Source organism: Chionomys nivalis, chromosome 7 (genome assembly GCF_950005125.1).
Source record: "Chionomys nivalis chromosome 7, mChiNiv1.1, whole genome shotgun sequence".
NCBI lineage: Eukaryota > Metazoa > Chordata > Mammalia > Rodentia > Cricetidae > Chionomys > Chionomys nivalis.
Window position 1 is genome coordinate 27,645,717 of NC_080092.1, and position 27,323 is coordinate 27,673,039.

Sequence of the window (27,323 nt, forward strand, 5' to 3'; positions counted from 1 at the left end):
ACAAGCCCTTTGCATTTCAGTAACCTCCTGAGGAGTCAGTCACCTCCAGCTCTCCCACTTTCCTGGGTTTCTGGCTCTGTTTCTCCAGGGTTTCCATCACGTGTCCTTTCGGTGCCATTCCATATAAAAATGACTGCCCCCCGCCAATTCCTCAATTCTTTTGCTTGGTTTTTGTATCTCCAAGTCGTAACCACAAAGGAGGTTCACACACGACAAATAAATCAGAGTATGTTCAAAGGTAGTTTGGGGGATCTCCTTTGCCCCCGCCTGCCCTTCCATTGATCATTTCTTCCAATATTGATTCTGTCTCTCTCGACACCTTTGTGCTTGAAATCGCAGCTTTTCATGGTCCAGTGAGCCAGCTTTGGAAGCTCCTCTGAGCCTTCCTGGATGCCAGGCCAGGGCCACCAGGTTGTGGAAACCTTTTTTTACTCAAAAGAGGGGCTGACTTGCAAGAGGTTTGCTTTCAGGCATCTCAGAGGGTGTATCTGGTCCACAGAGGAGCTCACCTGGCATGGTGCTTATTCCCTCAGCATCTAGGCAGGTAATGAAACACCCACATGGCTGGAAGTGCGACCAGTCTCTTCAATTACACTCTTTGTGGTTCTTGTTTTGGGTTTCAGGTTGATTCTTTTTTTCTTCTTCTTCCATTAGTATATTTTAGAGTCACTCTTGAAGATAGCTTCCCGAAGATAACTTGCTGTTTTACTGTTTACCTCTGGTTGTTAATTTAGTGACTGAGGGAAAAATGGGACTATTAAGGAACAAAAAGGCTCTGCCTAGCACATAGGTAATAAGTCTCTTGCCAGAATGGATCTGCCTGGAAGGGAAATGCTCGGCTGTTACTCCTTTAGCTCAAATATAGAGTAGTCACTAGGGAAGCTGGGGACACCAGGTGCTACTTTTATCATTGCCTCTGCTATGAGCTTTTATTTATTACTTGGCATGGAGTCTACATATTTGTTTGGACATTAAATGGCAATAGAATATAAATATTACCTTTCTAATATCTGAATTTCTTTTTATTTCCAGTCAAAATGACATCATGTCACACAGCCATTAAAAAAAGGAAATTAAAACCCCAGAAATACGTGAAAGCACCTCTGCGAGTTGCTGAGCTATAAAAGCCACTCATTCTGTGAGCTTTGGTCTGAGTGGCACCCAGCACCTTCCCTGTGTGTTAGGGGACAAGGTTCTCCAGCCCCATCACCATTGTTTCCAGAGACTAATGCTGCAGAAGTTAAAAGATGACAGAGAAGGAATAATTTCTTTTAAAAGGAACTAAAAAAGGGAAGAGAAAAATCAGTTCTCACTTCAGTAGATGTATTCAGTAAATATTCTGGAAGAAAAATCTTTATTTGATTTGTTTGTGAAGTGGATTTCTTAAAGAGGAGGGGGGAGAAAAAAATCTGAAAATACAGTTGACCCATTACTAAATGTTTTAATTTTATAATTAAAATTATTGTATAAAATCTAGTTGCCATACCTACATTTTCTTCACCTATAGTGTTTCATGCTGCAGAAGTCTCTGGACATTGCAGCAGTAGATTTGTGTTATGGGAGCTTTGCTGTTTAGGGCAGGACCTGTGGCGATGCCCACTAGGGGAAAGGCCTCATAAAGAAGTTTGGATGGAAAGTTACCAGTTCCCTTTGCAGGAGTTTGAGCTGATGAGTCTGAGGAGGAACCTAAAGGCATTTGTAAGTAGCCCAATGCAGCCAGATGAAATGGCTTGATATTTTTAACTGTATAATTAACTGGGTGGGGTTTTTTTCCTCTTTCAAAAGAAATAGTTTTGCTGAAGATGACGTAAGAACCTTAGCAGTAGAGTGTGCGCTCCTTCCCGTGTCCATTCCCAGTGCCACACGCATCACAGCTGGGGATGCAAGGGTCCCTTGACCCCGCAGGCATTGCATTTGCCCTGCCACCTGGAGCGCCTGAGTAGAGCGCTTGACCTTGCCTTTTATGTGTTTGCAAGAAAGTTTCAGACTGCCCTTGGCATGCTGCACAGAGCTTTATGACGCCTATAGCCACAGAATGCAGGGCTACTAGAAAATAAGTTGGAAGGGGTCAGTGGACGACATCTCAGTTCAATAGCCGCTCTCCAGGAGCCTGGTTCCCTTTATGCCACCTTTCACGAGAAGTTGTTCAAAGCCATTTCTATGCGGCAGACAGGGCAGTGGACTTTGGAATCAGAGGCAAAGCATGGCTCCGACTCTACAATCCAAGTATTTTCACTGTCATTTTAGGTTAAGCACTTTCTGCACAAAATTTATTTTTAAAAGCTTAAGAAGCTGTGACACAAAACGGCTAATTCCTACATAGGGATGTGGTCACCACTACAAACACATGATGTCGAAACCTCTATCTATCTTTCAGCATTTTAGAAAGCGCATAGGCTAAGCCAGGCAGTCGTAGGGCACGCTTTTGTACTAGCACTGGGGATGCAGAGGCAGGCAGATTTCTGAGTTCGAGGCCAACCTGGTCTACAGAGAGAGTTCCAGAACAGCCAAGGCCACACTGAAACCTTGTCTCAAAAAAAAAAAAAAAAAAAAATACGATTGGTCCTAATATATCCCTAGTTTAAGCATTGAGCCATTTCTTTTCGGGACAAAGGACATTCCCCCCTAAACCTGTGAGTCTTCTTCATCCTTTTCTGATTCGGGGGTAAAAGTATCTGAAATCCTTCTCAGGGTGAAGGTGAGATGCTTGGAAGCAGAGCCCAAAGGGTCACTCTTGCCACCCCACGGCTTCTGAGGTTCACAGCCTCCTCTGTTTTTCTTCTTTGAACTTAAGTCGCTCATGCTTCTTTATGCGGCTAATTACGCTCAATTAACCTGCTCTGATTTTTCTTTCTCTACCAGATTCTCGGAATTGTCCCAAGTTTTTTTTTGGGGGGGGGGGAATTGATTAGTCCTTTTCTGCTGCCGCCCCTGAACCCTGCACTTGAGTACATTGAGGTCACTTTGTTGAAGAATTAACTTTATATTACATTCTTGCAGGGTAGATGCATGTCCCTAAGGTACCACTACCCCTGCTGATGAAATAAATATACCTTCTTTATGATTCTCCCCCCATTACCCTCTGTTGATTTTCTCAGAGTTTATGTATAGTCACATATTTATACAACTGGGCAAAAGTATACTACTTATTTTTCTTATGGTTTGTAATAACCTATGCAAGGTTATTAAAGGGTACACAGACCCCTTTTTAAGGCATAGTTTCTTATGTCATTACTTTATACAAGCAGCTCAGATTCCATCTCGGCAACAATCTCTTGCTTTTAACCTTTTCCTCTGATTATAAAAGCAATATATGCTTATTGTGGGGGAGGGGGTGGTGGTGGGTTTGAAAACAGAGAATGAGCCAGGCACAGAGGGGAGAAGCATTTTAGGAGGCATGGGTTTTAGAAATTCATAATATCCATCCGTCTGTGTCCAGATGCTGTTGTTTGTTACACACATAGGTAAGGAGGCAGGTAGGTTGATGATTCATTCATTCATTAAAATGTCACCAGAGACACTGCTCAGTGGCTAAGAGCACTTGAGGCTCTTACCACAGCCACCTATAACTAAAGTACCAGGAGAGCCAATGCCCTCTTCTGGGCTCCTTGGACACCAAACACACATACCTATATAGAGGCACTCACACATAAACAAAAGTGAATCTTGAAAAGTCATCATAATATACACGCCCGCCCCTGTAGTCTTTTAAACCTAACACTAGAAAAGTCAGTAAGTGGTTGGTCACATGACATTCATTCTGAAACCGGGATCCAATTCGGTTCTATTTACTGCTTTGCCCCTCTTCTGCTTCTCTCTACATTGAACTCAGTTCCATCTCCTCTTCCCGGATATTTAATCTCCTTTCCGTGGGGAGAGCTGTGTATGTTTTAAGAACTACCCAAACTGCCAATCCTGATTAGATGGTCCCTCTCACACATGACTTTTTTCCCTACTCAGAAAAGGTCTTGCAGGCTCCTTTGAGTTTCAAGGGATAGCATGTTTCATCTTGCAGGGCCTTAATGGTAATATTGTCTGTCGTGCTGGAGCATTCCACCGCCATACTCGGTCCTGAGATTCTGAGTGCAAGTCCACACACTTGAAAATGCTGGTAGGAGGCAAATCCTAAAGGCACCAGAAATAAATAAGAAGTCTTCGCCGTGGCTCACTATTTAAAATATCCCCTCTGTCATGGTTTATGGCCATAGCGTAGATGCTTATTTTTGTTTGAGTAATGAGTTTAATATGTCTAATCCAATTACTCTTCACGGCAACAGAATGACTTCTCAGATCTTTTGCTATTAGTTCCATATGATGTTTGAATCGATTCTTTTAATTGCTGATATTAAGTGTCAGTCATTCCACAGTGAGTTGTTGGTCTGATAGCCAGAAACTCACATCCTCCCTGCCCCAGCATAAAAGCTTTGCAATGAGCAGCCCGGGTTTCTAGACACACTGGGAATTCATTATAGAAATGATGAAATGGGCGGGTCCGCACCTCTCGTGTAATTGGTGCCTTAAACTGGAAAGGTAAAAACTCTAGGATGCCGAATTGTTTTCAGGAACTGGGTGTGATACTCTTAATTGTCTAAAGCTACCGTTTATGGCTAAATATTTTGCTGGCAGTTAGCCCTATGGGTGGGGCGCTAGATACAATATATAGCTTAACCCTCGGTGTTCACCCGTCTCTCTGATGCATTTTTCGATCAAATACCACAGATTCTATGGGTAATACCTTCTGGGCATAAAGAGCTCCATGGATTTTTTTTTCTCTGCGAGTCAATCTGAAGAATTCTTCTCAAGGACTTAGAAAGAATTTATAAAATAAAAGGAATAATAAATATTGTGCCTTAACTCATAAACTAGAACAGAGAGATTCACTGTACCTGGGTGTAATTTTTGCTAATTTCCACAAGAGACCGATGAGAGGTTTCCTGTGCAGAGGAGTGGGGGAGGGGAGAGCTGCCTAAATCTCATATTTGAAAAAAAAAAGATTTCATTATCCAAAATGAAAATGCAGCTCTATTAATGACTAGGATAGGCACTATAGTTTGGGAAGGGAAAAAAAAACTCTAAATAAAGTTACTTGAAGTTCATTCTGACTTAAAACATCCAAGTGAAGTAAAAGTACTTCCTCTGATTTATGTGTCTTTGGGAGAAATAGTGACTGGCTTTTTACTAACCTATGTAAAACAATGTACTTTTGTAAATGGATTTCTGGCCACTTTATTCAGCTCCCCCCCCTTTTTTTCTTACATAAAAAGTAAGCACTGTCAATCAAGGAATTTTAAGGTTTATTTCCTCTTTAACAATGATTGATAGCCTTTTAGATTTACAAGTTGACAAGTTAAAGGGTTCTATTGGTATAATTATGTTCTAAATTCACAGTCTTTCAATTTAAATGTCCTTTTAAAACCGAGAGATTATCATACCTGTATTTTGAAAAGTGGGCCAGTCAGTTTGGGTTGGTATACAAATTGCTTCCATTAGCCCTGGGACCTATTTGAATTTAATACAGTTTTTTTAAAGTTAGTACGAATCTTACTTTTGAAATTTAGGTTAATGGAAATGCATTTTAAGTACAGCATGAGGCAACTTGTTTTTTAATGTATAGATAAAATGTTAGGGCTAGAGAGGCTATCTTTTTGTTCGGTAAGGGAGAAAATATGCAGTGAAATGCTTTAGTTAAGTTAAGAAAGAAAAGAAAAGGAATTGAAAAGGAATTGTACAAAAAAAAAATAATAAAATCCTACTGCCTACTTATTGCTCCGGATACTAGGAGTATGTGTGGAGGAGGGTCTTGCCATCTCCCCTACTTTCTCAGACTAGATAGGCTCAAGATGGTTTGTATCCTAGGAAGGAATTCTGAAAATGATAGCCTAGATTCTAGTTTCTATTTGGTCTAGTTTAAGAGAATGTGTCCAACAGGACACAATGCAGTCCATTGTCTCCAAATGTTATTATTGCAGTTGGCTCTGAGTTTTTAGTAAAACGTTTTTAGAGACCCAGCTGGGCTAAGCTAGTTTTCCACAGAGGTTTTTTTTTTTTTTTTTTCTTTCTTTCTTTCACATAATATCAGTGCTGTGAGTGGGTCTGTCATTCAAGATGGGAAGATTTTGAATCAAGAGCACATTAAATACTTGTCTCTGTAGATCTTTCAAAGGTTTCAGAGAAATGCCTCTCACTCTGCTCTGCCCACCGGCATGTTCACTGCATAGAAAATGCTCAGCTAGTGGATCTACTGAGTCTCTATAGGAGGCTTAACAGATCTCTGGGTGGTCCCCTGCTATTTAGAATATATAGGTACCCTTAGACAAGTCCTTGACTTTGTACTCAGCTTGTCTGCAATGAGAGGTGAATCCTAAAACCTTGAAGCAAAGTCCATTTTACTTTTCAGTTAGGATCGTGTTAAGGGTGTAAAAGATTCTGCCCGAGGAGTTGTCTTCTGAGATTCACTTGCAACCGATGTTTCGTCAAGAGTCAGCCCCCTCCACAGTAAAATATAATAGATGGTGGAAGTGCCCATCATGGAGAAAATCTCTATGAGGGTCTCAAGAGTATCGACTAAATGCTAAGGGTTATTTCTCTGCCACCTGTGCTGCAAACAACGCTGTATTTCCCAAAATGTTCAAATCCTGTGACTTCTTCCTTACAGCCCTCAATGAACCCACCATCGACTATGGTTTCCAGAGGTTACAGAAGGTCATCCCCCGGCATCCTGGTGATCCGGAACGCTTGCCGAAGGTCAGAATTCCCCCTCTTTTCTTTCTAGAATATTGGATTTGAGAATGACAAAATACCTTCTTGGTTAAGACAAAAAGTAGTTTATAGATAACCAACTCTGGGTGCATTGTGTGTCATGATAAAAGTAGCAGATACTTGGGACTGGGTGATGCTGTGCCTATTTATATCATGTCCCTTGGCAATTTTAGTAATCCTTTATGTTGTCCCTATTTCCACTCGTAGTTTAGGAAAGAAAAGAATGAAGCAGAGAGAGGTAAGACAATTTGCCCAAGGCTGCACAGCATGTACACTGCAAAAATTTCAATCTACTCAGCCTGTCTCTGGAGTTTGGGCTAATCACTCAGTATGTCATATTGATTCTCGAGAAGAAAAGGAATGTCAGATCTTATCTGCTCAAAGCTGTGCTTACCTCTGGTGAGGGTAGAAGGAGCTCAAAGGGAAGTGTATTGGTAGATCTGGTAGAAGGGGCTGGAAAGAAAACAGACATAGACACTAAGACTGGTCAAACAGGACATCTTTTTTCATAAGACATCTTTCTTATATGAAAAATTAAACCCAAAGCTGTGAGAAATAAAATGAAAAATAAAGACAACAATATTATGTTGCTGTCAATGTGGAAATTGGAGATTGAGCCTTGATGTGACCGCTGTATGCCTCCCGTGAGAGACCAGAGTTTGTATGGGAGGCAGAGTCAGACACGGCTAATCATGGCTGAAAATAGAAGGTGTACAAGCATAAGTTCCAGCAAGTTCTGTGTGGGCTCAGCAGAGACAACAATTAAATAAGTTCAAAGGACAGATTCAGGCTAGCTGTCATGGTTAATTGACAGAAAAACCCTGTTTAATTTATGGCATGGTTTGATAACATCACCTTAAATGAATGGATGAGAGGTCCTCTCCTCGCTACAGTCAAATGTGTGGTGTCTAGATCTATATATCCCCAAGAAAGAATTTTAAAAACAACTGTTGCATCCTTCTTGGCCCAGGACCTCTTCAAGGGGCAGGTACATGGTCAAATTCTCCCTGTATAGGCTGTACTTGTAGGCAGATCCTCCTGTCAGAGGAGGTCCCATCTGTCACGCTGTCTCCCGGGCCTGTGCATGGGTATGAGGAACAGGGTGAGTGGGTGTGATACCCACCAACGCCGAAGAGAGGATAGGTTGTGACAGGTATGGCTGTCTTCTACTTTGACCTTCAGGGAAGAACAGAGCTTCTAGTTCCTTAGAACAGCTCTACTTCTACCGAAGTGCTGTTCATACTGATACACCATTCTGAAAAGCACTTCATCTGGGGAAGGAATAATATGATGTGTCATTGTGGTTGCATTTCTCTCCTGAAAGGGGGCCCTGCGTTGTTTCCTCTTTTATTCTTGGTGAACTATGAAACAGTCAATTGGAACAATGGGCAGCTGTGTCTTTCAGGGCATAGGTGTTTTGTGGAAAAGTTGAAATTTAGGTCCCTCTGTTCAGTAGGAACATAGCATCTGTGTGTTTCCTGTGAAATACTCTGATAAGTTATAGACAATGGTGGACATGATGTGTGCCCATTAGTAAGTTACAAACAATGGTAAACACAATGTATGCCCACTGGTAAGTTCTAAACAATGATAGACATGATGTGTGCCCACTGGTAAGTTACAAACAGTGGTAAACCCAATGGGTACCCACCAATAAATTATAAACAATGGCAGACATGATGTGGGCCCACCGATAAGTTATGAACAATGGTAGACATGATGTGTACCCACTGATAAGTTATAAACAATGGCAGACATGATGTGGGCCCACCGATAAGTTATAAACAATGGCAGACATGATGTGGGCCCACCGATAAGTTATTAACAATGATAAACATGATGTGTGCCCACCGATAAGTTATGAACAATGGTAGACATGATGTGTGCCCACTGATAAGTTATAAACAATGGTAAACATGATGTGTGCCCACTGATAAGTTATAAACAATGGTAGACATGATGTGTGCCCACTGATACGTTTTAAACAATGGTGGACACAATGTGTGCCCAGTGGTAAGTTATAAACTATGGTAAACATGATGTGTGCCCATTGATAAGTTATAAATAATGATAGACTTGACATGTGCCCACACAGAGAGCTGTGTTCTTGTCTTAGTGTGGTAGAACTGAGACACAGGTACGATGACAGCTTTTTCTGCTGAATCCATTTAGGCAGTGACTTTATTTTCATGGAGATTTTAGGTCAGCATTTTATTTCTGGGGTCTTTGGGGTTGAGAGCACAGCCTGGAAGTTCAGATTGGGCCATATAGGATTAAGTCCTCCATCACTTGTTAGTCAGTGACCTGTGTCAAAAGCCTTCCTTCCCTTTCCTTGGCTCAGTTTCCCCATCTGTCAAATGGGAGTAGTGATTCTTTCTGCTTTGCTAGGTTGTTTCTCTGGTTATTTACTTAGCTCCTGACAGAAGGTAACCCTGGTTATGTGTCAGTTGAATAAAAGCAGGAGCAGAAAAGCCCTATTCCCTGAAAAATTGAATCTTTATCGTCTGTGCCTCAGTTTCTTCATCTACAATAGTGGGATAATAGAATCATATAAGGATGAAAGTCTGGTTAAATGTTGAGGTCTAAAGAAGCTAGAAAGCATTTTTGCTTTTCTCTTTCTTTCTTTCTTTCTTTCTCTCTCTCTCTCTCTCTCTCTCTCTCTCTCTCTCTCTTTTTTTTAAAAAAAAGGATAGAGGAATCAGAATATAAAAGTGAGTTTTTGTTAACTTACACCTAAAAACATTTTTATAGTTGTGCGTTAGATTTAAAAATGTTTTATAGTTAGCCCAGGCACATGTCGCTTTGTCCCTGGAGGCCCTTGGGTAAACCACTCAGCCCTTTCTTCCTGGATTTGGGAGGAGCAATCAAGGACACAATGGACATGTGTGTGTTAAGGAAACACTGCAGCTTGCGTCCAACCACTCCAACTGTTTAAGGACTGTGGCCAGAGGAGCCCACCCCAGGAAGCTTTCCCTGTGACTCAGAGCAGAATGGCTGTCCTCTTGGCTCTGCATGTTAAGGTGGAGCAAGAGTTCAAGGGCAGGGTCAGGAAGTGGCGGATGGAGCCAGCACAAGGTATTCCTGTGGACTTGAGAGAGATTTATACCCCTACTATCCATTGTTAGGGCCTTAGCACGGGGCCCCGCCTTTTTCAGACTCATGGTCAGTATTTGTCAAACAGGGGTGTTTCAGTGAACTGCGGACCACACACCTTAAAAAACAAACTCCGCTTTATTAAATCCATGTGTTTGGGAATAGACAAAGCTAGATTCATACAACCACCCACATATTCTGTCAAATGAAACTTGCTCCAAAGACCACGCAGACAGCTCTCCATGATAATATGCCTTTGCATACAGCCTTGCGCTTTTCACAGCACTTGGACTTGCTTTGTTTTACTGGGTCCCCTCTTCTGAAAGCAGTTGGAAAAATAGACATTTTTCTCTTTATCTTCCCCATTTACCAAACAGGAAAGGAGGAGCGAGCAGGCTCTTTGTGAGTTATTTCATCTCTGAGAGACACTAGAGTTATGCTAACCCTCCATATTCAGCAGTTTCATTTCTTTCATAAGCACACGGAGCTGAGCAGGCTAAGGTCTTTAAAGTATTCTGGCCTGTTTTATTGATAAACGAACTTTGTTTTCTGGGTCCTGCAGGAGAAATGTGACTTTGGGGGGTCCAGGTTGACTTCTTGTAATGGGGAAGTGAGAGGGATAAGGACTGTGGCCAATCAGAAGATGAGATGCTAATTGCGTTGGTGATGCCATGCAGAAACTTTGAGCAAGGATTCTCTCAGCTTTGAAGGCCAAAGGCAGCGTCTCCATTCCTTTGTAGTTTGCTCCTTGTCTTCCTAAGCAGCCTTTGAACTTCGGCCCACAGGCAGTTCAAGCAGACCTCAAGCCTAGCCAGCTTTCCATACACACTGGCTGCAAATTTTGGGAAGCCAGGATTGTGTTTGTTTCATGCCTATTGCATGTCTAGCGCTGCTTGATGGCGTCTGCTGCAGAGCAGAGCGGCCAAGCGAGCCGGTGCGCAAGCCAGATACACGAGGAGTTTGGAAAGCAGACCGAGGACTTGGTGCATGCACGGACTTCATGTCTGCAGCCTCAGGTTCCTCCTCTGTGGAGCAGCTGTTTCCCAGCGCTCCTAGGAACTAAGAAGGGAAAGCATACAGAGAGAAGTTCCAGGCAACTGGGGAGAGTCCATTAAGTGGGGACACTAATCTCTGCATGACACACATCCCATAACCCACAGAAGAGACATTTAGGCTGAGCCCTACCCCCCCTCCACAAGGAGGTCTGTCTGCTGACTTGCTATGACATCAGAACCAGGAAGTGAGAAAGCTCAAACTTGAACTCAGGTTCATAAGTTCAAAACCCTCCCTGTGTCTATGTTAAACTTCCACTGTTTTTCATATCTGGTCACTCAAATACTTCTGCCTGAAGGCAATTGCTTTCTGCCTTCTTTTCCTCAGCAATATCTTCTGCCCGTGCCCCTCAGATGCTCAGGAGCTTTTCCTCCTTCCTCTATGGATAGGGGCTGGTTTGGAAATCTCTACCAGGCAACCACTGTTTGATTATGAGATCCAGTCTCCCTTCTAGAGAAAATCGAGCAATTTGGGGAAAGCAACAAAGGCCACATTTGTGTATTTTGCTTTATGGAGCTGAAAATATCTGGTAAATTGATCCAGTGGGAGTCATAAATACACATTACTTTATCTTGTTCTTCGTGTCCTATACCCCAGAGCCTTGATAGAACAACATCACTTAATAGACTTAAGAAAGAGTAATTACACTCATTGGTTGTGTGATTTTTCAGCCCTCCCAGCCCTGCCTGACCTTCTAATTTAGCTCACCGTGTCTAACTAATGCATTTATATTCATCTTTTATGAAGCATTGATAGTGCAGGATTGACTCTACGGTCTTCTCTAGCTGTCTGCCCAGGTTCTGGCTCTGGTTGGTGGTGAGGGGAGAAGAAACTATCCATCTCCATGTGTTTGCATGGATAGACAGCCAAAGACATGGCGGTGAACATTTGTCATCCCTTATGAAACATAATAAAAAGTATTTATTACATTTTTCCTTTAAAGCTTTTATACATCCTAGCATTATTTACAGCTAAACATGCAGGCAAAAGATGCGAGTGTTTTTAAAATCATTACTGCTAATGTCTCAGCTTGTCAGAAGTGCTTAAATTCTCCTGCACTTTGTCTAAAAACTTGGTACTGTTGCCTTTTAAGCACAGCACACTTAAAGGCTCTTGCGAGTCAGATCTGCAAACACTGCTGACAGTCTGTGATGGATGATATTGCAAAATTTGCAAGATGTTTGTCATTTCACACAGCCGACATATTAAGGAATGGATTAAGAAACTCAAAACCCCTATGGGAAACAGTCATCCCCCCTCAAACCCCAGCCAAACCTCGAACCCCCAAGAGCACACCAGAATCTCTCACTCGGCTGTCTCTCCCAACTTCACTTCACTCAGCCATTGGATCCCAATTGTTCTCCGAGCATTTTCTCTCACCATATGGTCTCCTCATTACCATACACTAAGAGTCCATATGGAAAACTTGTGAAATGAACTGTATTCATTTTAACTGCCAGATGAGCAGCCTTGTGCTTTGCAAGCCTAGCTTAAGTCATCTGCTGTCTTCGCGTTGTTATGGCAACATGGCGCCAATAAAAAATTCTAATCTACTGTAAGTGATCACAATATTTTAAGTGCTTGCCTATAACTGGCCTCAAAAGTGACACGAGACAGGAGGGCTTTGATTTGTCCAAAGGCACGACAGTGGTAGTTGATTCCAGCAGGTGTCAGTAAGGAAGCTGCTGAGACTGTGGCTCTGTGTCCATGGGGCCATGGACTAAAATATGACTTGTCACGGGGTTAGCATGCAGAAGCGTGGACCAAAGGGCACATGGGTCATAGACCCTTTGGATGAATCTAAAACATACCCTGAATGTGAATCGCTGTAGTCGCTCAGATACATGTCTCTGCTGGTGCTGGTGAGCCAGCCACCCATGGATGCCACTCTAGGTTTGGATTCATTGAGGCGGGAGCAGATCCTCCTGGGAGCCTCTCTTTCATTGTCATCTGAAAATCTCGGACCCCGTGAAGCTGCTCTACTTGAACACAGGAATCAGTCATTTCAAATGCTGGGCTAATTAAGAGTACCTTAAAGTAATGGAAGTCGTCAGCTCCATTCTAAAGCGTAAATCATTTTCACCTCCAAGGGCCCTCATGATGTGTTGCCTCTCTGCCGCTCTCTTTGTATCGAAAGTGAATGTTTATCGTCTCATTTCATCAGTTCACATTAGCCTCATGCTGAATATTTAAACACAGAACAATTTGAACTCACCATGGAGGAAGTCGGTGGCTGCACTTTCATTTGGAACAGCAAGGGCTCATCTAATAATAATTTAGTAAATCAGCCATTTAGTGGCTCAGTTGTGCACTGTATTGTGCCAAAGATTATTCAGTTCAGCTGCACACTTGCAAAATTGAAATTCAGATTCCAGTCGCAAGCACGGTTTTTGCTTAGTGGCGAGATGAGACCCCAGATCACCCTCCCTAAAGAGTATTCATGTTTAGTGATTTATCATACATACAGAGCTGGGGCAAAACAAAGCTCAAGTTGACTGGGTACAATGTATTTTAATTGTGCTTTGATTGCTTTAGTCTTTATGCACAGACTATCAGTAATTCAAAACCCACAGTTACATCAGTAAAAATACACATAAGAAATCTTTGCATAACCACATTGCCTTCCAGCAGGAAAGGGGGGTGACTAAGGAATTCAGTAAAAGAAAGACCCAGTGTCTCCGTGTTCTACTGTCTCTGTCACCATTCCCTCTCCCATCCTGTCTATCTCTTTACTTCTCTAATTTAAGGAAACTTTATTAACATTACATCAGCAAACATGAGTGACCTTGCTCAAATAAAAGCCCAGAAACAAATGCCAGTCTTATGGTCTATCCAATTTATTCTTGGCGGGGAGGGAGAAGCACCCTTGAGTTTGGTTTCAGCAAACTTCTTGTCTCTGCATTCTCTTGTAAAAACACATACTATGGAATGGCATCCACTTTCCCCTCCCTCGTCTTCATCGGCCAGAAAACTGAGAGGCAAATTCCATCTCCCCCATTTTGATAATGTGCCTAGCTCAGGAACTTGGCTCTCCTTTAACACTTAAACTTCTTTTATCCTGGGAGTCGAGCCTAGAGCTGGGCCCTGCTGAAGCAGTATATAAACGCGTGCATTTGCACACACATGCCTGCGCTTGGCTTTATCTAGAGAAAGAGGTGACAGTGGGCTGCAGAGATGACGCAGTAGATAAAGCGCTTGCTGTCCAAGCCTGAGTACTGAGTTAGTTAACTTAAGCCAGGCCGATGACCTGCCTGTAATCTCAGCCTCAGGGGACAAAGACAAGGGATCCCTGGGACCAGTGGGCTAGCTAGAACAGGCAATTGACAAGCTCCAAGTTCAGCAAGGCATCCTTCAGGATGTAAAGTGGTGAGCAATCAGGAAGATACCAGGCATTACCCTTAGCCTCCATAGGAAAGCTTGCATACACACCCAAACACATGTGAATACACATATACACATATACAAATGTATGCAATAAGAAACACACCTTTCACCAAAAAGTCACATGAGCCTCACAAAATAATGATGTTCACTCATTTAGATGATTTTTATCTGTTGCTGACTTATCTCTCACAACAATTTTCTCCCTGTTTGGGACGAGCAGACAAAGGCAGAGAGGAAAGCAATGTGCTGGTTCTTATGCAGTAGAGAGCTGACGCTTCCTATGGCCCCGTATACAGCCCAGGAGTGGCGGCTTCCCACCTTCCCATACTGTCCCAACAGCGCTCCGTTCACAATCACTCTCAGGGTGTTACAGACAGGATTCCATCTCCATTCTAACACCATTGAGTACAGAGTGGGAACAGCTTGCCAAGAGGCTCAGTAAAAGAAGTGGGGATTGCCCATATTTTTGGCCATTGCATGGGAAGCACTCACTGTGGGGACCTCTCGGAGCAGGTACTGGCATTGCCCCTCTTTTATAGACAAGGAAACAAAAGCATGTGTTCACACTAAGTAGCATAGTGTGGGTTTGAGCTCAGCCCACTGAGCTTCAGATCTAGCGCCTGAGTCCCCATGTACGTACTGCCTCTGAGAATGAGGAAATTGGAATTCTAAAGACAGGAGGTTTTGCATGCCAGTCTCAAAATCCCTCAGGCTCAGTTGGGTGGATGAGAGATGTGGTGGCATTGACTAAAGTTAGCTCACAAATGGCTGAGCTAGGCGAAAGTAGTAGCAAGAATTAGAGGCCCACACAGGCAATCCTGGGGGAGAATGCCTTCTTTTTGACTGCTCAGCCTGTGTGGTGAGGGCTCATGGAAACAGTTACCCACCAGCTGAGCTCTGGAACTCTCCTAAGTGTTCTTTGAGGGCTGAGCTCCTGGAGACAGATTAAGTTTAACCCACTTCATATACCCGCCCTGCATAAGAATGGCAGGAGGAAGGGGCAAAGCCAATTCCATCTTCCAGCCACCAGGAGATCCTCTTCAAGACTGAAACCCGTAGGTGCACAGTCAAGGGGTCAAGGGCAGAATTCCTGTTCATTCTCTTCAGCCCTGGGTAATACAGCAGTCAAGCATTGGAGGTACTACTGAGTCCCCAGCAATCAAGAGGCCTTGGAGTTTTATAAAGGGTGCATTTGTGTGTGTGTGTGTGTGTGTCTGTGTGTCTGTGTGTGTGTGCATGTGTGTGTGTGCACAGGAACACCTCTCCCTGTCCAAGTAAATACAGGTGCCCATGAAGGCTAGAGGTGTTGGATCCCGTGGAACTGGAGTTATTGGGGCAATTGTAAGCTACCCAACATGGAAATTGAAATCCAGCCTTCGTAAGAGTAGTACCATGCTTAACCTTGGTGCCATTTCTCCACCTTTCAAGGCCCTGGATTTTTTCCTATATTTATTTATATATTTATTTGCTTACTTACTTACTTATTTTTTTTTGTGTGTGTGTGTGTGTGTGTGTGTAATTTTTGGGAGACAAGGTGTTATATATCCCAGGATGGCTTCCAATTTGCTATATAACCATGAATGGTCGTTAACTTCTGATCCTCCTGTCTCTACCTCTGAATTCTGGAATTGCAGAAGTATACCATCACAACCAGCTTTATGCAGTGTCGGGGTTCAAACCCAGGACTTTGTGAGTGCTAGACAAGAACTCTACAAACTGAGCCAATTCCCCAGCCCAAGGCACTGGATTTTAATTGCAGATGTACTTAAGACCATCCCTTAAACCTTGGGAAATACAATTCACAGATATGGTTCACCCAGATATATATACAAAAGCCAACATTGTTCAGTAACTTTACAAAGCCAAAGTCAACTTAAGTCCACCACATAAGTTTAACATAAATGTAAACACACATGCATTTTTCACACATGCACATACATACACTTCACATGCACATATGACAAGCATCTCATTTGCTCATTCCAAGACCTTTTATTCTCAAGCTAGATATTAATTTCATTTTGCCCTAAGGGAAGGGAAGCCAGGTCCCAAAGACAAAGAGAGACAGAAATAATATTTGGCTTTTTTGTGTGTGTTTCTCTAAAAGCCTCGGCCTTGGCGACTTAAAGGTGACTTAAAAGACTTTCAAGGGTAATTTTGACTCTAGGCAGCTTTGTTTCGTGTGCTCACTTTACAATCTACCCCTGAAAAAGGCATCTCTGTCCAGAGTTTTCTCTTTCAGGAGAGCCTTTTATCCTGATCAGAAAGTCGATTTCCAAGGCCACTCGGCAGGACCTAACCCAGAGCGCTGGTCTTAAACCAGCACAATGAATTGCAATGAGAAGAGGCAGCCAGGGGTTGGCGGGTTCATCTTTGTACCTCAGAGCAGGTCACATCCACAAGGGCACAGATACCATTCTTCACTGTATGTGTGGCAGGAAGCACCCCAGGCTCCCATTCACCAATTACCATGACACCATTTAGAAGAGAAAGCCCAGCGACCAAAAGAGAGGAGGGAAAGCCATTGTAACTCTTCCCAGCAATGCCGTTTTCACAATTTACACGGAACTGCTGGCTCCTGAAAAGTCGAACATTTTGGTAAAATGAATCAACTTGTAATGTTTCTTTTATGAGATTCCTTGCAGGAAGGGAGGCCTGGCACCTCCTGGAGACCAAGCTACGCTATGTTATCCATCATCGGGAAGTCGGCTGTCCTGGCCAGCTTCTCAGAGGTCACACGATCGAACCAGCAGCTCTTACAACTGTATTATTGCTTATGGAACAGTCATTGAGGCACCAGATAAAAATTACCTGGTCTAATAGGCAGGGAACAATTTTCACTCAATAAAATTATAAGCCAAATCATTCATTTCATAACACTCTGGCTAATTTATTTGTTGACCTTTTAATATCCATAGCTCTTCAGTGGTATTAACTGCAGCTCAGACAAAATCTCTTGTTCATTTCACGTTCATTGATTTTTTTTTCCATTGAGGCAATAACGGCTGCACGAAAACAGCTTTTTCTTTCCACTGTAAAAGTCGATCATGTAAGTTAGGATGTCTTACGTGGATCCAGCCATGTTAGCTTACAGCAGATTTTAATCTCCCAGGGTTCAGAAGGCTCCTACACCACGATTTTGACAGAAGCATGCTTTCTGGTACATCCCCAGCACAACTTGCATTCCGACACATATTAAGACACTTGGGAAGTAGGAGGGCTGTCCTCTAATCTGAACACAAAACCATCAGAAAGTCAGGATAGAATCACAAATCTCTCCTGTGTTTTCTCTACACTAGGAAGCTTTGGGTGCCTTGGACCCTGGTAGTAGTTACACAAGACTCTTTTTTAAACATACTTGCAATTTTGGGATCTGGAAAGATGGTTCAGTGGTTAAGAATGTTTACTGCTCCTCCAGAGGCCCAAAGTCAGCACCCACATCAGGTAGCTCATATCTACCTGTAACTCCCACTCCAGAAGATCCGATGCCTTCTTCTGGCCTCTACAGACACCCATACTGATGATATACTCATTCTCTCTCTCTCTCTCTCCCTCCCTCTTTCCTCCTTTTCGCCCTCTCTCTCTCCCCTCCCCCTCCCTCTCACTTATACACTTAAACACACACATACACACATACATGCACAATCACTCACACACAAATGATAACAAAAATACTTAATGGTTTTATTATTGAAATAGACACAGATTTTTGAAATTTGATTTTTTTTTTAAAAAAAATGATAAACAAATTATTCACCAGAGTGTACTGTAGGGTAGTCATAGGTTCAAGTGAGTCATTATTATTTACTTATCTGAAAGAAAATTTTTATGTGTGTGTTGATAAATGTGTAGAGTTACACGTACACATGTCGCATGTGAAGGCCAGAGGTTGATGTTGTACCTTCTTTACTTTCCCTGGGTTTCGAGATGGTTCCTCGCTGAACTCCAGACTTCACAATTAGCCAGAGAGCCCCAAGGAGCTCTGTTCTTCTCTGCTTTATAAACTCTGGGGTTTCAGGCACACACAGCTATGCCTTTATAAAGTAGCTGGTGATCGAACTGAGGTCCTCAAGCTGGGGAAGTAAGCCCTTTCCTGACTGAGCCAGCACCCCAGCACCAGCTGAGTCTTCTTATATAATAAAAACCACTTTGAAGTCTTTAGAGTGCAGAGCTGTAAAATCTAATTGTTACACATTTGGCATTTTATGCGTCCCTAGAAATATCCACTTGCTACCTCCACCTCCTCTGTGCTATTCCTTTCCATTTCAATTTACTCTAAAGTGGTCCTTAGCCGTAATGAGAGTGCCCCTTTCAACAGAATCATGCTTAATTATATCCATGCTAAATGTAAGCGACTCTTCTCAGTCACAGGGCTTCTGAGTAAAGGGTGCTAAAGTGTGACACCAAGGGCCTCTAACGACGTGCGGGAAGCTCTCTTTCACGAAGTTTCATATTACAAGAAAAATGAAAAAATGTGAAGAATGTCTCAGAGGACAGGGAAGGGAACGGTGCCCAAGCAATATTTTGGTTTGTCTCACCCATCTCCTCGCTGCCCTCATTATTCTGAATTTTTAGAATGTGGAGTCTCCCATTGTGAAATTTTCCATTTGGCTGAATAAACATACAGGAAGTCAGGATATAAGCCTATCGACCAAAGAAACACATCTCAATACAACTGGTGTTTATCGCTTGACGCATCCAGCATGGTCGGGGAAGGCTCCTGAAAATGTCTAGCCGGATGTTCCAGCTTTGGGGCTTTCCAACCAGTAATGTCACCCAGGCTTTTTGGAGCAAGAATCAAAGGAGTCAGCACCCACAAGGCTAGCAAGCTGGGCAAAATCTGGGCCGTTCAATAAACTCTGCAGCGGGCACCCAGTGAAACCTATGCTGATTTCCTTAATAGAGGATGGTTATTTCCAAGGCAGTAATAACTCTGCCATTCTGTTTTATTTTATATTACTGATCTGGTCCACTGCATGCTGAGTTCCCTGATAAGAGAAAGGGTATTGGGTGATAAATGGGTATCAGAGGAATGGACATTATTATTGGACATTTTCGCCCTTTTCTTTGAGAATCACTTGAATCATTTTGTTTTTGGTCACTCAAGTCTGTCATGTTTCTCTTCTGTTGACTTCTGCACCCCCAAAATATTAATTTCTTGGCTTGGGTAGTATGTGTGGCGGCATGCGTTGTCCTCTGCAATGTCAGGGAATCCTTTAGGAGTTCCCAGAGTCTCCAAATCCAAATCTGACATTTGAAAGTATCTGAGTTGATGAGTGGTTACCCCTGAGCCGCAGGAGTTGGCTTGTATGAGCTGTGACAGAAAGCAGGTTCTGGCCTTCTCCCCACTCATCAGTGTCTGTGTTGCTCAAAATGTTGAGCTGGAGTAAGTGCATGTGTAGGCAATTGCACAACCTTCCCCTTTGGGTGATTAGCTGTATATCTGAAGCCAAATGATAAAGAGGAAACTCCCATGGATGGGGGAATAATCTCTCGAGATTTTATCATCGTGAAATGAAAGATGAGCTGGCTGTCTCTGCATATTTGACATGACATTCCAGGTCACTGAGGTGACTTTCTGTGAATGTGCAAAGAACCGTGTATTTTTTTTAGGGCTTGAGAGTGTAGCTAATCACAAGCTGACATCTACCAAGTCCAGGCTCATGCTGCTAGACCCATATAACCTGAGATAATGCCCTAACACAGTTATTCTATTAACCACAACATTAAAAATGTCAGTTCAAGCTGGCAGGCATGAAAGAGCAACTTCCTAAGAGAAAAAGTGATGTTAAAAAGTTCAGTGATTCAGAACTTAACCTTTGGGAATTTACACATTGGATTAAAAGGCAAGGAACCAATAGAACACCAAATTTCACTCTTGCGCTTTTATGAATTGCAGTAAATATGTCACTGGTGTAGCAATATGAATTAGATATACACTTTTAGACCAGTGATGGAATCCCAGAAGGGACTCTTCCTGAGGAACTTTCTCAGGGGCTGGATTTCACTGAGCACTGTTCCAGGACCTCGATGAAGGAGAATAAGATGAATCCAGGGCCCTAATGAGTCTATCATCTAGCAGTGGCCAATGTGGGCTTGCATCTTTAGACAGAGCAAAATATTTTATGGCATGTATTCTATGCATTTCTGGGTGGTCTGGTCAATGCTTTTTTTTTTTTTAGAGGAAAGAGAGAGATAAATGATTAGGGTTGCAGAAAAGCTGAAAGCATTTCTGAAGGATTAGAAGATCTATCAAGATCTAAGGTTCTTAAATGTAGCAGGTCTGGGGTTGAATCCCTGCTCAGCCACATATCAGCTGTGCTCACTCAGAGAAAATTGTCTGACCTGCCTGAGTCTCCATTTCTTCATTGGCCGAATGTTCTCTGTGAAGACCAGCTGAGCTTGTATTTCACTTCCCTCTGCCTTTACCACCAAACTGCTGCTACCTCCAGTCTCAGGGAGAGTGGAAGGCATTGCGAGTGGTTTCTCCAAAGAAGGAAAGGCAATAAGGATAGAGTAAGGAGATAGCAGAGAAGGAACCCACCAGTCTGACTCAAGTTTCCGGAGTATTGACTAGACCTGAACTGAGAACAGCTCTCCAGCATCACAGGGCAGGGTAGAGTGACTGGAAGATGAAGGTCGTGGGTAACCCTTGTAGAACCCTGAAGCTCAGTTCTGGGAAGGTAAGGGGTCCTTACAGCAGCTAGCTGATGATACTCAGAGGTGATGACTGAGGCCACAAGCAGCTCAGAAATCACTCACCATTAGGTTGGCTGACCACATGGGGAAAATGGGACTTCCCTTTGTAGCCCATTCAGCTATGGTGATCCCCTATCATAAGAAAAGGCAATAGCAATCACACTTGAACCCTTCCCTGGAACCTCACCTCAAGCCTCTACAAAGTTTTCTGATTTTGTAGCATAGCCCCTGCCCACAAGCCCCGCCCCCATCCATATAATCTTTATTCCATGACCACTGTGTAAAGACAGGAGAAGACAGAGTGTGATTGTGAGGAAGGAGATCAACATGGATGTTGTTTTTTTTTTATTTTTATTCTTTTTTAATTAAAATTTCCACTTGTCCCCGTTTCCCATTTCCCTCCCCCTCCTCCCAAATATTGCCCCCTCCCCCCACTCCCCTTTCCCTATCCCCACATGGAGGTTGTTTTTAAGAGCAAATACTTTCTGTTTCTTTAAGACTTCAGGGCCATGCAGAGAAAACAAAAACAAAAACAAAAACAAAAAAAAAACAAAAACATCTGACTCAGAATTTTGTGAGGGAACAAGCATTAAATCTTTAAAGGGGGCTCTGAAGACATTCAATATTTATTATACTTGTGGATCTCTTCTTTACTCCCCAATGGGATTTGCTTTTGAAATCCAAGTCTAGGATTAATTATCTTGGAAGACTCTAATCTCTCGAGCCTTGTGTTAAAAAATTTGACCAGGGGAAGGGTGCATGTTATCATTATGAAAAGAAACATCTCTCTAATAAATGAATGCCTTGAAAAATTATATTTTAATACCAGTCAAGTAGGTTTTCTTTTCAGCAGTATTGAAACTGACTATTAGAATTGAAGGTTCCTTCTACTATACTCCCACCTAGTGCCACCAAAATAGGACTTAAGGAGTAATTGCCAAGGCAAAATACTATATGAAATATCCAGTTTTCCCCCTGGTGAGAAATTTCTTTCTTTTTAATTTTAAGAAAAAAAATCTTAGGCTCAATCATTTCCTAATGTGAAATTACAGATTTTTCAAATTATCATATAAAACTGCAAAAAAATTACACTTGTGGCCCCAGAAGAGATAGCATATACTATCAATTTGATTTTAAAAGACATACATCTCTTATATTACCTGTCATTTTTATAATGCCTTTTACAAATTTAATCAATACATTTTAACATTCTATATACTTTAAGTGCAATATACAATAAATATTCAAGTTTCGTCTTAAACATGCTTTAGCCTTTAAATTGTTAAAACTGCAGTGCCCTTTCAATCTACTTACATAATGTCATAAAATATACATTTCAAGGTAAATGAAGTCAGCTACTTCAATTTAGTCCCTCAAACTGGTAGTAAATGAGAGGTTAACACTATGGTGCCAAACCCATTATTGAGTAAATTTAGCACCTTGGACAGCTCTGTAAAATCTTTATTGCTTTCCTGACCTGCTCGTCATGTTCTGTCTCTGTGTTCAGTGGCTCTCAGCTCTGATTGAAAGGCAATATATTAGATCCCCAACACAAACACGCTTGGGGGCTAGTTCACCGGGAGCGCAATGACATGGAGGTGAGAGCAATTTTCTGGTCACCGAAATCCAAGCACCTTGCAGGGCTGTGGCACTAACTCACCGAGGGCCCGGGAATGCCTTTCTACCTCCCCATTTGCACATATAACTAGCGGAAACCCAATCACACTGGCAGTGCTGTGCTACATGTGGCTCTCCCTAAAACCCCACATTTGATACTACAGTGAAGGACATTTTCAGATAGGTGAGGTATCATTTAAGGCCGTAGCTTCTAGGACAAGACATCCGGATTCATCTTCCTTGAAATTCAAATGATGGTTTGGAGTGACATTCTGCCGGAGCCGTGCCTGTGCCTATGTGCTAGGTTAGAAAAACAAGCTCCGCCATCATGAATCCAAGACAGTAATGCTGAGGATCAAAAAGATCCAGTGTCCGGGGGTGGGGGTGGGGAGAGGCAGGGAGAATCCATGTCCTTTATTTTCAAGTGGTAAAATGACAACCAGCTTCTGGCACTAAATAAACCACTAAATAAATCACTGAAAACTTGATCACCAAAAATGCAATATTTCAGACTTATAAATTCTTCTAAGACTTTGGCATTCCTTCTGAATTTATTTACTCCCTGACTTTGTGAAATTAATGAAAACAAGAAGGGTGTTACAATCTCCAATTGCAGTGTTGCACGGCTGAAACCCACTACTTTATTATCTACTGCATCATAAGTTTGACAAAGATTTGTATATTGATATTTTTTTCTTCAAAAATCCAAAAGAAGAGAGGCATCTTCCCAGGATAGCCCAGACATCGGCATAAATATTTATTTGGAGAAATACATGACCATAGATGCAGAGATGGCAAATCTCTTAATAAAGAACTAAGTTGCCACTGTTTTGTTTTAGTCTTTCCTTGGAGCCAGATAAAGCCACAAGGTTTTGAAGAAAGCAGCACTAGCTGGATTTGAGCTGGGGATAGGGTTTAGTGGTCCCTTGCTGTGGTCAATTATGGTCAGATACAAACAAAAAGTGGTAAATTATTGTGTAGCTTGCATTTAAAAGTGAAGGGATAATTGTAGATATATTGGTTCAGATTCCATTGATTATAGTGTTCTCTTTACCCTTTACATGAAAAATGACTGCATTGTTTTAGAAAAGAGGGGGGGTCTGGCAGTTTATCAAGAACTGGAAAGTCCTCTCTCTCCTCTTTGTGTTTAGGACATTATATATGTGATAAGTAGTTACTACAGTATGACAAATGTTTTATCTTATATTGTGGAGAATTTTGAATTGAAAAAAATGCTAATATATATCTAAAAGCTTGTCATTGAAGGATTTGTTCAAGGATTTTTGAAGAGGCTATGGTGACAGCGAAATGAATGCAATTATAGCCCTATTTTCTGATCAGTGTCTGCAGCGTCTGAAAATGGAACAGCACTGTTTTCCCGTTCTGAACTCCAAGGCATCCGATTTTAAAGTTATACTTCCATTGCAACTTTATCAACACTGAATTACAGTAAACAAAGCTTTTATAAGTCCCCTCTCTACATCACGCTGTTGGATGTGGCTCTTTGCTAGGCCCCATTTTTACCAGTTCCAAGCCTAATGCTGCTACTATCTTTTCCTTATGCTAGTGTAGATGAATCTATAGACATACCAGGTGAAATGGAGAAAGAATGGCTTATGTTTGTCCTAATGTGTTTTATAGAGTACCTCCATTGGTTAGACCCATACAAGTCAAACGTGGAAGCCTATCTTAGTAAGAGGAGGGAGCTTTTTCTTCAAGCCAGATGAGTAATAAACATAGACCTATGAGGAGGATAAGTGAGCAAGAGAGAAGAAACACCAACACACAGAAACAGCAAGGAATTGCAGTATAAGAAATCAAGGCTACTTGTCATGAATATTGACCCAGTTGGGGGCTTCTAGGGAAAGGAGAATCCTTGTGCAAAGGCCTTTGATCAGCACTGTATTCCTTCAGTGTGTGAGCTTCCTGTATCCTGTCCTTATAGCTCTGCCATACAAGAGAGACAAACAAAAGAAGCTTAAGGCTACATGCTTCTTTAGTGGCTGGAGATTGATTGGAAATGACCTGTCTGATAAGGTCATGGTTTCTGGAATAAGCAATTAAGTACAAAATAAACACATCTTAGGAATTCATACCATGCCCTGAATGACATCGATTATAGTAATCCAGCAAATGACCACGCACTTGTATTTAGCAATAAACATATGAGTGCTTTATCGTGCTTATGCCAGAGGATTGAGTGGTGTATTTTATCTTGCAGTACCAATGATGCTCACCTTTTGACTCAATTAAGTGTATATGTGAACAAGGATAAATTGGTAACTTACCACCATTCTGGGGTCCCCAAGCTACTGCTTTTACAATTGTGTCTTGGCAAAGGATAGCTAGAGGGATGGGGATGCTGTCATGGGAAAAGGTAAGGACACCTGCTGTCATTCAGAAGTGCACATCTATCTTCTTCTTTTTTTTTTTTTTTTTTGACAGGAAGTGATTCTTAAAAGGGCTGCCGATCTTGTTGAAGCCCTGTATGGGATGCCCCACAACAACCAGGTGAGTGGTCCAAGTTTCTAAATTAATGAAGTGCTTCCTCATTCAATGAAAACAAATTTCTGAGTCCTTATTGTAACAAATGCTATGAAAGCTAAGTATTAGTTATCTAAGATGTGACATGCCATAGGACTGTTCAGACCTCCCTGTTTTGCAAATTTCCACTATCTTTTTTTTTTTTTGATTGTGTCCTGTCCCTTTCTGGAAAAGATGCTCTATTTAAAAATTAACCTTCACTGGGAATGTGCTTCATAACTGAAGAAGAGAGCTACTGTATTTTGTTTTATTTCTCTCAAGTTTAGCAAATTTAGGAGGAGGAAGGGTTTTAATTTCTTCTTTTAAAATATAGAATGAAGTACTATTCATGCTTCAAAGAACAATTGTATGCAAAAAACTGAAGCTGCTTGGGAAACTGACTCTGACCAGTTTCACTCCTTCCCCTCCTCTCCTGAGTTCACCGTCCAGAAAACAGTTGTACTAAAATCCTCAGAATTCGGCTTCCCTGAATGGCAGCCAGAGGACATGATTCTCAGGCCTTGAGTTCCCATGCATGAAGGAGAAGGGAAATCCCACAGTACTGTCATACACTGACAACAACAGGTTTCAGACCGAAACAAACGGCATTCTCAATCTCAGCTCTATCTTTAAAGAAATGAGTATTCTTGAGTGAGCTCTCTGCCTTTCGCGGCCTCAGTTTCCCCAGCTGTGATGTGGTCAGGGTGATGAAACCTGACCTCACAGGTACATCAGCGGTGATACAGAAAGACTGGCCACTGCTGGCCCCGAGCACAGAATCTGCCAGAGAGGAAGCACAAAAGGATGGGGCTGTTGGGAGTACGAGTCAGGGCAGCTAACAATGCTGTGCCTTTGACTTTCCAGGAGATTATCCTGAAGAGAGCTGCCGACATTGCAGAGGCTCTCTACAGTGTCCCTCGCAACCACAACCAGCTCCCAGCCCTTGCTAACACTTCGGTTCACGCAGGGATGATGGGCGTGAACTCCTTCAGTGGACAACTGGCTGTGAATGTCTCTGAGGCATCACAAGCCACCAATCAAGGTCAGGAGGCTGCTTTTTCCCTCTCTTCCATTTCCCCTGCCCCTTGACAAACTCATTCTCCCACCCTTCTGGCCTCTGCCATTTACTTGAGATCAAATTTATATATATTATATATTATATTTTTTTCTTCCAAGAGAGATTCTTCACTTGTGTGTATTGAATATTATTGTAGAATTTTGTTTCTAGTTTCACATCTGGGGACTTAGTAGGGGGGCTAGAAGGAATGCATGCATGCATGCATGCATGCATGCAGCCATCTCTACATCCAACTTTCCCCCATAAATCATGAATGACAGATCACAAAGAGGGATGGAATTAAAGTTCTCATAGGCCACAACACATCATTCTTGCCCAGGGAAGAGGAACCTGTTAACTCGGGAGAACATCTCTTAGATTGGGATTTATTCCTGCTCCAAAATGATAATTTATAGGCCTATTGCCACTTCTCACGGCCCTGCTAAGTATTTATGATCTCCTAAGAAATGTGTCTTTGCTAGCTTCCCATTTTAATCACAGAGATAGCACTACCAACCCCTGCACATGAATCACCGGGTCTTTTCCCTTTTGGTTGCTGTGAGGGGGTGTAATGGAGATGTTCCTCCCTGATTCCCCAGGTCTCCCACAAAAGCTACTGTCTGAATGCTACCCTGACCCTGGGTTTTGCCTTCATTTCTCAGGTTTCACCCGCAACTCAAGCAGCGTGTCACCACATGGGTATGTGCCGAGCACCACCCCCCAGCAGACCAACTATAACTCTGTCACCACAAGCATGAATGGCTACGGCTCTGCCGCCATGTCCAATTTGGGTGGCTCCCCAACTTTCCTCAATGGCTCAGCTGCCAACTCACCCTATGCCAGTAAGTAGATGTGTGTCCTGAGTCCTGTATGTTTCCCTCGCAGAGCTCAGCATCATGCAGAAGGCCAGTTGGGCAGGGCTGCTTGGTCTGAGCCACGCCCCCTCCCCCAGCCCTCGACCCTCAAACTTGAGCACCATCCTCTCCAGCAGCCATCTCTGTATTCACCTTTTACAAATGCAGCCACGTGATGCCATTCCTAGAACCCACGCTTGTGGTCAGATGGCAGTGGGGTTGCCACCCAACCCTGGTAGCTGCTAACCAAGGCCCCTGGGTACATTCATGTCCTCTCAATGCCT

At 42.5% G+C, this 27,323-nt stretch overlaps 1 protein-coding gene across 3 annotated transcripts in view; it reads left to right on the forward strand.

Moving 5' to 3' along the window:
* Positions 1-27,323, forward strand: part of Ebf1 (EBF transcription factor 1) — a 388,250-nt gene that overhangs the window by 347,812 nt on the left and 13,115 nt on the right. For all 3 annotated transcript variants that reach the window (XM_057775435.1, XM_057775436.1, XM_057775438.1), the window contains exons 11-14: positions 6,656-6,744; positions 25,051-25,116; positions 25,993-26,170; positions 26,848-27,027. In XM_057775435.1, the coding sequence (XP_057631418.1) occupies positions 6,656-6,744; positions 25,051-25,116; positions 25,993-26,170; positions 26,848-27,027 (513 nt within the window). The remainder of the gene's footprint in view (positions 1-6,655; positions 6,745-25,050; positions 25,117-25,992; positions 26,171-26,847; positions 27,028-27,323) is intronic.